This window comes from Gadus morhua, chromosome 14, assembly GCF_902167405.1.
Source record: "Gadus morhua chromosome 14, gadMor3.0, whole genome shotgun sequence".
Taxonomy (NCBI): domain Eukaryota; kingdom Metazoa; phylum Chordata; class Actinopteri; order Gadiformes; family Gadidae; genus Gadus; species Gadus morhua.
Window position 1 is genome coordinate 12,046,202 of NC_044061.1, and position 12,461 is coordinate 12,058,662.

At 40.8% G+C, this 12,461-nt stretch overlaps 1 protein-coding gene across 2 annotated transcripts in view; it reads right to left on the reverse strand.

Annotated features, from left to right (window-relative positions):
- Positions 1 to 11,692, reverse strand: part of tub (TUB bipartite transcription factor) — a 31,776-nt gene extending 20,084 nt beyond the window's left edge. For both annotated transcript variants that reach the window (XM_030376352.1, XM_030376351.1), the window contains exon 1: positions 11,475 to 11,692. In XM_030376352.1, the coding sequence (XP_030232212.1) occupies positions 11,475 to 11,530 (56 nt within the window). In that variant the 5' untranslated portion in view covers positions 11,531 to 11,692. The remainder of the gene's footprint in view (positions 1 to 11,474) is intronic.
- Positions 11,693 to 12,461: the final 769 nt, after the last annotated feature.

The window sequence follows — 12,461 nt, forward strand, 5'->3', positions numbered from 1 at the left end:
GCTCGTCAGAGACTAATGTTTCATAGCATGCCTCACTCAATATTTTCTAGCCTCTGTGCTAAGCATGTCTTACATTGGATTTAAAAATGTAGGCCAAAAGGTGGTATGGTCAAGTACATAAAGTAATATTATGTCAGCTTTCATATCCAACCCCACTTCTGCCGGTTTAGATGTAATGCAGTATTTAAATAAAGAGGAGAATCTCATTTTAGGGTTTGTAACCATTGTTTGGGTTTGGGATTGTATAGGTTCGGGAGCGTGATATGAACTTGGTTTGATACGAGAACGAGGCTGGAGAACATGCTGTTTCACCACGAGAGAAGGTGTAAGCACAGCACGGCCCTTCATATTTGATGCGTAAGCCCTTTGATGTTCACCCTTGGTAATGAGAGAGTTGGTGGGGGGGTTAAAGACTTCTATATCAGACACCTTTCTATCACAAGAGCACATGAACCTGATCATCTTGAACCGCCACCACTCCTAAGTAAATACACTCTCTTCTCATGTATGTATTTGGCCATTAAGTAGCAAATGGCACGCCCCCCTCTAAACAGAATTAGTAGCATCAGTTTCAAGGTTTGCCATTTGATGTTGGCAGTTTCACGACAACAAATAAGGTCACTAAGAAAAATGAACAGCAACAAGTCACTGTAACAAGTCTAAATCAGCGTTGTTGTTGTTTTTTTACACAATAGTTACACAATAGTTACACAACCTATTGTATAGGGAAGGTAGATTATATAAGTGTTTTGGCATTCAAGTTGAGAAGGCCAGCAACAGAAGTCCAGGAAGTTGTCCTACTTCATGTTCTTTGCTGCATTCACTTCCATACAGTGTATGTTTTATTGCACATCGCTCCAACCATAATGGGACATACTGGGTATGTCCCAGTATGTATTCGTTCAAAAGTTCGGCAGATTTTTTTTTATCCTGTCTTTCCATGACACCCTACACGACCTCCCACCACATCCTGGCCCCTCCAGGTGAAAATGTCTGAAAGCCATCCCCTATCATGGATGGCATTGAGGTTCAAAAGCTACACCGTTCGCAGGGATCCCACTGGCTATGGGCAGCCCATTGCCGACCTGGAGCCGTTGCATGTCTGAGGGAACCTTGTGGTGATTAGAGTTGAGGCAACCAAACAAACGTCCTCCTTTTGTCCGGAGCTGGCCACGCCATGGAGGGATCAGCCTGACCAGATCCCTGGATGCTGGCTGGTGTCTAGGCGTGTGGTGGTCCTTCTAGGACATCACTTAGTATGTTTACATGATGCAAACCATCACACGAACAACCAGGATACCGGCGTATTTTGAGCACAATGAGCTCAACATTGCTAAAAGGTGTCAGGGCACTACTTTTGTGTGAACAAGCAGGTCTCTCGCCTAATTGATATTGTACAGACCGCAAAACACATAGACACGTCTAAACAGGTGAAGTGACATGCTGGTTATGAGATATTGTTACATGTATCCAGGTTTGACATTGTTCCTCCTGCTTAGCATAACTCTATACTATTTTGTCTACACTTACCAACACTATTTATTGCATGAATTCATATAGGGATGACAAGCCTGTGGTCTGTCATTGCGTAAAGGTGGGTTTAATTATAAGGAGCTTTGTTTTAGAATGTACAAAGAAAAAAAGAAACCGGCTAGAGAAACACAAGAAAAATGCATATAGGGAGAGACAATTTTTGGACTTTGGCAATATTAAGTGGAAATGGTGTGTTACAGACAGCTATATTAAAAAAGTACACATCAGCTCCGTCATTTGTAAAAATACGTCTGAATCTCCTTTGCAAACAGCTTTTCTTACTTGAGCTCAGGACGTTAATATGAGCATTAAAGCCTTATGCAGGATTTTGAAGGTTTTCTCTGCATATGGTTAGAAAAATCATGATGGGGTCTGGGCAATTATTATTCGGCTATGTCACTCAAACGTTGACCCTTTAATTAAAACGTCTAAGCCTGTAACTGGTGGTGAGAGGCTTAAATCCAGAAATGCTGGGTTCTTTTTTGCAGGTTGCTGTTCGGAAGCGGATCAAACACTGGCATCTTTATTGAAAGGCAGTAGTAAATCACAGCTTGCCAAGAAGTGAGAGGGAGGGGTGTGCTGGAGAGGCCATGAGTCAGAGAGAGAGAGAGCTAGAGAGAGAGCGAGAGGGAGAGAGAGAGAGAGAGAGAGAGAGAGAGAGAGAGAGAGAGAGAGAGAGAGAGAGAGAGAGAGAGAGAGAGAGAGAGAGAAAGCTAGAGAGAGAGCGAGAGATATATATAGAGAGAGAGAGAGAGAGAGAGAGAGAGAGAGAGAGAGAGAGAGAGAGAGAGAGAGAGAGAGAGATGATGGTTGGATGGTTGGTCGGATAATTCAATGAAGGTGACAGCAAAGAATAAAATCCACTGTCGGAAAAACCATGCTTCCATGACACGTGTGCAGTGTATGTTATACCTGTGCATGTGTGCTTGTTTGTGTGTGTGTGTGTGTGTGTGTGTGTGTGTGTGTGCTTGTGTGTGTTGACACAGTAGAGCTTGTATCAACGCAAGTCCCTGTATCTCATCTCCCAGTGCCAAACTGGGGGGGACATGCATAAAACATGATTTGGATTAGGAAATGTCAGCCAGGAAGAAACAGTGTCCCAGTGTCCCATTGGGCCGGGCAGATGGACTGCTTCAACACACTGAAGTCCCATTCGCCCTCTGCAGTCCATCTCTACAAACAGCACTCCACCGACCAAACACACACAACCCAGCCTCATCCCCAAAACGTCCTGTCCATGCACAGGTTTTAGGGTAGGAATACACAATTCATTTTTTGGCACGGATACACTGTATACTATCCAGCATTCATTATATTGTTCTTAATGTCCCCAATAAACCAAATGTCTAGCATATGCCCACAGGGATGCTCTGATGGTATGAGCGCTAGCTGCGGCTGATGTAGGCTGGCTATGTGACCAAATAATGCAGAGGAAAAAAAGATTGTAATGCAAAGGTGAGGAGAGAGGGGTGAGATGCGTGATCGCATCGATTCAAATGTATCATAGGGCAGCAGAGCACTGCAGCGTATATATCGATTATAGAGATGAATGATGCCAGGCTTACATACTTTGATAATGGATAGTCAAAATAATGATCATATAGATATTGTTTTGATATGGAAAACAGAATAAAACCTCACTGTGTATCCATAGTCTCAATGAAGAAATGAATATTGCAAAAAAACATTTAGCACTTAAAGAAAACAACGATATAAACTGTTGTGACAGAATGGAAATATCCTTTAAGTATTTTGAATTTTCTGCTAGAGTAGCCTAGATTATCCCTACAAAAACAGACGTTACAGCCATGTTTATGGACACTTCACATCAACCCTTCAAACCAATGCATGCTGTTCTGTTTCCAAATTACTTTATTCTTAAGGGATAATGGCACTGAGGATGAACAGAAGATTGCTCATATAGCTCAGTCTTTTCACCCTGACAAAACAGACGAGTGCGAGGGCTTGAGCGTGCGCCTGCAGGCTCACTCAGCGTCTCCGTGAGTAGGCCCATTCCTCCTGCGTACGTCACTCTGCTATACTCTTGATAGACGCCCTGCTCTGCTTTTCCTGCTGTGACCATGGCAACAGTGGAAACCAATTAGCATTTGAAGCACACACGAGTACCGGCTCTATCCCAATCATGCACACATTCTCACAAACACAACCAACAAAACTCAATGCTTCCTAAAATATTAAGCTGTTTAAAACAAATCAAATCGTCTATCGGAGTATCTGTCGTAGCACAAATATCAGTGACTGTGACTCCATGTTTAATCCAGTAGGGGGACACATACAACTTTGGGAGGAATAAAGTGAGGTTGAGGCTTGTACACTTGGGGGTGCTGTTGCACAACCTTCTGATGAGATGATTTAGTTAACATTTCAAGAGAGAATATTCAATACATTAAAGATGGATGTGTTTGTAACTTAAATGTATCTCTGCCAAAGCTATTCATATTCCGGAGATGCTTTCATCCAAAGCAATTTGGGGGCACAGGTGGGGGCTGGGGAGTGAGGGAATATATTGGACCCCAGAACCTTTTAGCTCGACATCAGAGACCAAACAGACAATCATGGTCCTTTATTAACGCATTAACGCAAGCAATGCCTTAGTATGACCAAAGTATAGAGAAGGTATAATCCTCATAAAGTAGAGATAAATTGTGTTGATAGTAACCAGGACCAAAATAGAAAAAATAAAAATAAATGATTAATTCCTAATTTTACAAAAGAGAAACTGCTGTTGTGATTAGTGATGTATTATTATGCTGACATTTAGTATGATATTGGCAACACTTGGACTTTGTGGTTTATAATTGTATGATGTATTTTTTACAATAACACATTATAGGTTAAGCTTTAGTCGGCTGAGTCACAGTACACTGTGTGCACAGCTGTATTGTTGTGACCATGTATCTATGTGTCTGTCTCATTAAGCCTGGGTTAGATTTTATATGTGGGACTCCTCAGTGAGGCATTACTTCCTTTTTAGGAAAAGAGGTGTAATCAAGAGAAGTTCCTGGAACATTTGCATCTAAAGATACATTATAACGTCACTTTGTCCAGTGATTTAGGCCGCTCAATTTTTATATATATATATATAATTAACAATTAATAATAGCAGACGACCAGGATCAAGCTTAAAATTATAGTTATTTTCATGGAATGCGATACATGCAGCAAGATAGCGGAGACTGAGAGCTAAATGACAAGAGCAACAGCAACAGCAATAATTTTGTAATGGAATAAACCAGAGACCTCAGTCTGAAATTAAAATAAAGCCCAAACATATGAGAAATTCACAAAAAATGAAGACTAAAATCGCCATGAAATAATCCACAACAAGAAATATTCAAAACCCCTTGGCCCTCTTCTGAGAGGTTAGATGAAGACAGAACGAAGGACAGCAACAATGACAATAACAAGACCAATTTAAACCAATTGGTCAATTGATTTCTCTTCAAAAAGATCATATCTAGAATTTAGCTCCACATTATGCTCCCAGTTTTCCAAATGTTCCAACTACCTCAACAGACATATTCTCATATCTCCGTCTACTCTCTTCTAACTTCTTGTTCCAGATATTTGAGCCCATCAAAAGAATGTAGTTGATCCTGTAGGTTTCAACATCACACAAATGCCAGCCAAATAGCATGGCATGCCACCTGCCTAGCATTGTGCAACCTAAGCAGCGCTGGCCTGGTCAGTCCTTAGACTGTATGGGGTGGTGCTGGTATAGGTATTGGAAGGCCAGTGGGGCGTGCTCGTCCCTCTGGCCTATGGAGTATCCTAAATGCCCCGGGACGGAGACAGGGAGGAGAGCGCCATCTTTTGAGAGGTTAGACCAAGGTCCACCCTCCCTGTGGTCACTTAAGATCAGACGGCACTCATCACAAGAGTAGGGGTGCTAACTTCGGTGTCCTGGCTCTAGTACCAACATGTACAAGATCATCAGTCATCACCTCTCTAATTGGACGGTTTCACTCCTCACCTCTCCACGGTGACAGCCAGTGTGTGGTGAGGGATCCGGCTCAAACAGGCTGCCATGCTACAAAGTGGTAGTGGAGGAGGTGTCACAGCCCCCCACGGACCACAAAGCAATCAGATCTTTCAGTTGTACATTGTATAACTTCCTATACCTTCCTTCATTATGCGATGGGTTTATTAGCGTATGCGTATCCGTTGATGTAGAATACACCATCCATATTCGAAAGACATGCAAGATACTTACAGGGTCAGTGATGATACTGTATTTGACTATGTCATCGTGCCAGTTTGTGATACCGTAGTAGTAGCTAGACAAACAGCAGCATGAGGGAGAGAGAGAGAGAGAGAGAGAGAGAGAGAGAGAGAGAGAGAGAGAGAGAGAGAGAGAGAGAGAGAGGGTCGACCAACACAGTGTTTGACACAAATTAATGCTAAGGTGAGTACAGAGAAAAAGGCTTTCTAAATAACAAGAAGCTGCAAAGAGGAGCGATGGGTTTTATATGAAGACACAAGGCCGTTGGTGGTCAATCTAGAGGTGTAAGCTTGTTATTCGGGGGCAGAAGCAAATCCCATGCCAGTACTAATAGTACTAAAACTAATTAATATATCTATTAACTCATGTTGAACGCAATATTATATAATCAATGTGTCTGTATTGCTATGACTACTACTAGTACTACCATTATGATTACTATAATTACTGATGCACTGAGGATGGTTCTACACGCTAAACCGTCAGTAATTATAGTCATAGATCATGTTTGGACATAGAATAAATAATTAATTTTGTGGTTCGCACTTCCACAAGGTACAGAAATAATAAAACACTTTTGTTTTTTTTGAGAAACATGTTCAAAAGTGCATTTCAGTTTGCACACAGTACACGTTCTATATGTTGCATGAATCAAGGTCTCCATCCAAGTCCCTGTCCAGAGTGCTAGCGCTGCACTATTTTTACTATATATATACCGCGCTGGTGCACCTGCTGCACACCAGGACTACACATCCTTGCTTTGATGTGGACAACAAGGAACTAACAACAAACCCCCGGTAATAAGACACCCCAATGCATCAAAGGCAAAGAAACCCATAGAAAATCCGCAAACCGCAAAGACTTACTGCTTTGTACTCATGCAACTAATTATCATTCTCTGAGCTGACCCACCATGTTTGCATAGCTACTGCTGTACCATGTACCTGCTCACTGTCAACTGATTACCAGTGAAAGAGGCACTGGTGAGTGAAGTGACCAGTGAAGGTTATATTAGTATTTGAAAGCAGGAGTTTCATTTCCAAGGCGATAATTAGTAGGCGCTATTTGGCAAGAAAGTCCACTTTTTGGTTTCATTTTGATTCGATTTTGCGCTATACTGTGCATCTTGCACATATTGCACACAGTCCGATAGACTGCCATATATATCCAAGTATATTGATGTTTTTTTAAACTGCAACACTATTGGAGACATCCCATCTTCTCTCATCACCGCTTTCTGATTCATAGTATAGTACATCTGTTTTCATACCTACTGCTCATAGTATTGTACATCAGGAGTACTCATCAATTCTGAGAGGAGGTTATTTGCGGGGGGGGGGGGGGGGGGGAGGGGGGGCTGGAGAAACCAAATTTAGATCACACCAAGCCAAAAGATTTCACTCGATTCAGTTTGATTGAATGAGTCTTTGAATTATGAATGTATTGGATAACACCTGTTGTCCTGTACCTTGGCCACAATAACACCAGCCTCCCAGCTCTGTGTAAGAGAAATTATCTTAAAAAACTGCCCAAAAAACTGTTCCGATACTTAATATGGTTGTGCGTAGGCACATGGGAGAGTAAGCTAGCATTCACTTGCATAATGTAAAACCGATGGTCAAAAACACTGCAATGTTTTCTATTGAGGCCAACAGTCTGCCAACAGCCTGTCGTTTGCAGGAGACACTAAATCAGGACAGCAGAGCTGTTGGACGAGCTGTTGCAAATGTGTTTTACAGCAGCGACAACAAGTAGCAACAATAAATACTCCAGTTGGTTACTAGATATGTTTAGCAGTTTAAGATAAAGATGCAATCAAAGTCTGAACTGCACCTTTTAGTTTTAAGAACAGCATATGTAAAAATATGTAATAATTAGCCATTAAGAAGGCATACATCACGGGGCTGGATAATTGGTTTCCTTTACAATCAGGGAGGATGCTTTGGGACATGTCACCCTGACATTCCCTGGACAAGAATGTCACTTCAATGATGTCCTCTGTCTATCCTCATGTGTCAGCCTGAGGGAGAAAGAGTAGGTCCTCTGGGCTGCTGAAGCCATTCTACCAGCAGACACTGTGCCATCCTCTGCTATCCAGCTCCACCGTGCTGGCCTGGCCACATCCATAGTTCAGGTTGCATCTTACGCAATCCGGCTTGCAGAGAGAATGAAACACATTTGCTACACGTTTTGCTGCACGTGATGACAACCTATAGGGAATAAAATAGCGTTGTCACAGTTTATCAGCAGATATAAATAACCTCAATACACAGATGGATCACAGTAATTTGCCCCAGACAGTCATATTTTTTATTCTATGTCTATTTGTTTTGTTATGAAATGATTGGGCGTTTAATATCCTGATGACAGAGGTGAGGTTCTAATGTTAGTAAGTGATTCTGCAGGCCAGATGAACCAATTACCATGTACTATGCCCGACAAAGAGGCCTACTTATTCAGCCCTAACGCCAAGAGCTAGCATATATTGACTTTAAGCATGAATTATATATGAATTCCAAATAGGAATAAAAATACGAATGCTAGCCAGTCTCTTTTAACCTGGGAAGAGTATTCAATGCAGCTATCAGGCTCCATACGGCCCCTCTAAACACACCTGAAGACTTGGCTCATTTGGGAATACCATAACACTCACTTCCTACACATACACATAATTAGTTCCGCTGTAGCACGTTTAACCGGCATAAAAAAACAACAACTTGTTTTTGCGTCTGATTCCTTTCCTGGTTCCTGGTGCAATCTATGTTGAGAAAGTATTTTCTCAACATAGATTGCAAGTCTTGACAGATTGTTCGACCTATACAATGATACATAGTGGTCGACTATAAAATAAAAAAGCAAATAAAAAAGCAATCAGGGATGATGGGAATCTATTTGGCCATACCCCATAATCTTCTACTGTGTAGTGCACACACACTGGGTTCTCACACTCCTCTCCAGCTGCTGTGTCGTGTGGACAGTGATCACTCTCCCCTGAGCCTCCACAGAACTGTTTGGAGGAGTTGTTAGAGGGAGGCTTCCTCCTGACTACACCAAAAGAGCAGCTGTAATGCACCTGCTGTCAGCCAATGGGAACCAGAGACCTCGGCAACATACCAAACTGCACATTAATTACTGTGACGCATTGGAAACAATACTCTTCAGACCATTGATTGAGGCTCACACCACAAGACCACAGTTAAAACTTTTCATACTTTGCTTATTTTTCTCTATTCATCGGTGTGAACAAATCTCTGATGAAGGGGAGAGGGGATGCGAGGAGATATCAAATTGGCCCCGACTGAATGAGTCTCGTCAAATGCCAAGAATACTGAATAGAAGATCAAGTTCAGCGTGGTGGTGTCTTTGTTCCTAAATCCCTATATTCCATATCCCTTTAATTCTGCCTTTAAGACATGCTTTCCAAGCTGTGAGTATTAACTCGTCGTGACGCCACTCTCTAGAATGCTGTGTGTGTGAGTGGGTGCCAGGGTTGTTAAATTAACATGGTGTGTGTGTGTGTGTGTGTGTGTGTGTGTGTGTGTGTGTGTGTGTGTGTGTGTGTGTGTGTGTGTGTGTGTTTGTGTGCATAGAGATCCAATCTCCTGTGTGTATGCGTTTTTGTGTGTGTGTGTGTTTGTGTGTGTGTGTGTTTGTCCAAGTGTATCAGTGTATTCATGCAAGTATGTGTGTGTGTGTGTGTGTGTGTGTGTGTGTGTGTGTGTGTGTGTGTGTGTGTGTGTGTGTGTGTGTGTGTGTGTGTGTGTTTGTGTGTTCGTTTGAATGTGTGTGTGGGGTACATAGAGATCCAATTGCTTTTCAGTGTGTGTGTGTGTGTGTGTGTGTGTGAAGAGAAGATGAGCTAATAATGTGTGTTATGCAGGGCAGATTGTCCACCACACCAGCATTACAATATCCCTAATACAGATTTTGTCTGTTATAAGAAAGAATAGCCTTGATTGACAGCGAGGTCAGTCGGTGAAAGGTCCAAACACACTTGTATTTTTCCTGCTGTGATTTGGACATCATCTGTCTCCTTATTATTATAAGGAGATATCAAATCTTAATTTGAATAAGATTATAAATAAACACACAGATTGGCAATACTCAAGTTGTAGTCCAACTTTATAGTTGTGCATAGGATGAACGTCCCACTAGGTCTTACTAGTAATAATTGCAACATGTTCTTGCATTGACTGACATAGTTGTCCAATACCAAATTCTAAAGGAGGTTTATCCACTATTATTACGTTTTAATTATGGTTTTCCCTGTGGTTCTTAATAAGTTTTTTGAACACTTATATAATACAATCTTACATTAGATGTGTTCTTAGTTTTTTTACGTATGAGAATAACATTCTCACATTATGTGGTAACTTTGATACTATAGATTGAAATGTTTATCTTTGTCATTTTTTAATTATGAAAAAGGGTGTTATTTCTCTACTGACGTCTGTGATCTCCACAGATAAAAAAAATCATGGTGGATCTACAGGTACTGTGTGTGTGTGTGTGTGTGTGTGTGTGTGTGTGTGTGTGTGTGTGTGTGTGTGTGTGTGTGTGTGTGTGTGTGTGTGTGTGTGTGTGTGTGTGTGTGTGTGCGGGTGTGCGTGTGTAGGCGTGCGTGCGTGCGTGCGTGCGTGTGTCTCTGTCTGTCTGTCTGTCTGTCTGTCTGTCTGTCTGTCTGTCTGTCTGTCTGTCTGTCTGTCAGTCTGTCAGTCTAACTCTATCTCTTGTTCATGATGGTGTTTTTTTTATACAGAAGAAAGGGAGAAAAGTAAACTCTGATTCTGACAGACCACATCATATGCATTATATGCTTAATATTTCATATTTGCTGTCACGTTTGATTTCCCAGGGACTTGTTGTGATTAAAATATAAAGGGTTTATAGTTGACAACATGTCCCATTTTTTACAATTATAAAATTGTCTATGATTTTGCTGCCTCTGATTTCATTTAGCTTAGCCTGCACAAGCATTTCTGTTAATTTTTCTCTATTTATTCAAATCATTTTCTAATTTGAATAAATAGATGGACAATCTGGATGAGCTATGTGGCTATGCAATATATATGTAACATTATTTAGAGGTTTGCACGAGTAACAATGTCATGTCACATTTTATTATAAAACAAACTTCCCTCATTTAAAGGACCTTGCAAATTATGGTTAGTATTGAATTGCAGCTTTAAGATGGCTAGCATCTCTGCATAGTAGTAGTAGCCAACCTCTGCGCTGAGTGCCGATATTAGTATTTGGTACTGACATATATAAGACATACAGTATTTGAATGCAAATGTGTATTCATCGGTCTTTGCAAAGTACTGAATAAACCTGCATTCATGCCAAAACACTGCTTATCTGAACACTCCTCTAGAAGGACAATATTTAAATGAACAACGGCTTCGGGATCTTACTTCATTCCAGCGTTGTGGGCAGCCAGAGCAAACCTAACACTTCGTGGTATTCATGCAGAAAAATGTGAATATCAAACACTATTATGCGTTCATAACAATACACATTTGGCCGACCTAATTAGTCAAGCGGACGATCTCCAATACATTTGACAACTATTGCGCAGTTGACTAAGAATCGTGTCTGATTTGATGATGAGAAATAAAACGTTAGGTCTAAATTGGTGACACTTTATAGACACGTTGAACTGCCTAAACAATACATCAGAAAAAAAAATCGTATTTACCTGTCATAACTCCATCTACTGTAAGACATGCTCCTGTTGCTGCAGACTGCATCCATGACTCGAGTGGAATTTGATGTTTCACTGACAGCTGAGATAAATGTTTACAATGGGAACCGCAGTAGTTCAACTAAAACTGATATTTCCACGACGGTTGCAAAAGCAACAATAAGACATTTATTTATTGAATGAGTCGGAATGTTTGGAGCGAGATGCTGTATCTTGGGTGATACCACTATAGAAAATAGGGAGGGGGACCCGAGTCGACAGGGACAAACAAACAGTTTCATCGTGATTTATACCGAAGGAACTCGCATCATCGTATTATCTGTCTTGGCAGTTTGATGATTTCTATTTTTACAATTGACAATGCTAACATTGGCAAGCCATATCGTTACTGGTACACAAGTTGGCATGTCACATTTTGTAAAATAATTAATGAAGTAGCCTAACCCCTAATCGAGGGGAAATGCAAAAAAAAAACAAAGTTTTTGGGCTATATTCCTCATATTTTTATTGAAATATACAAGTCACCATAACACAACCTAGAGAACAGACAGATCACCCTGACCAATTTATAATAGATTTACGATAAGGTTTCCCACTTACCCCATGGATCCAATTTACTGTATGATTTCTTAGGATTTTATTTTGACTAATCACTAGTAATATTTAATATTTTAGTTGGGCTGATAATTTTCTCACAGTTGGAACAATAACTGTATCCTACAATTCAACCAATCCTTTATCAAATCAACCATTGGCCATTGATACGCCTTATAATACTGGCTCAACCACATCAACACATTATTAGAAAAGAAAACGAAAATGTGTTTCATGTGAAAATATCTTGTTTAGTCCAATGCGATAAGGGGTTTCAGCAAAAAACATCGGACAGCAAAGATATCAGAGACATTTGGATCTGGTAGCCAATCTTTTTACACTATTTCATTAGAAACGTAACAGGACAACGCCTAACAAGGCTATTTG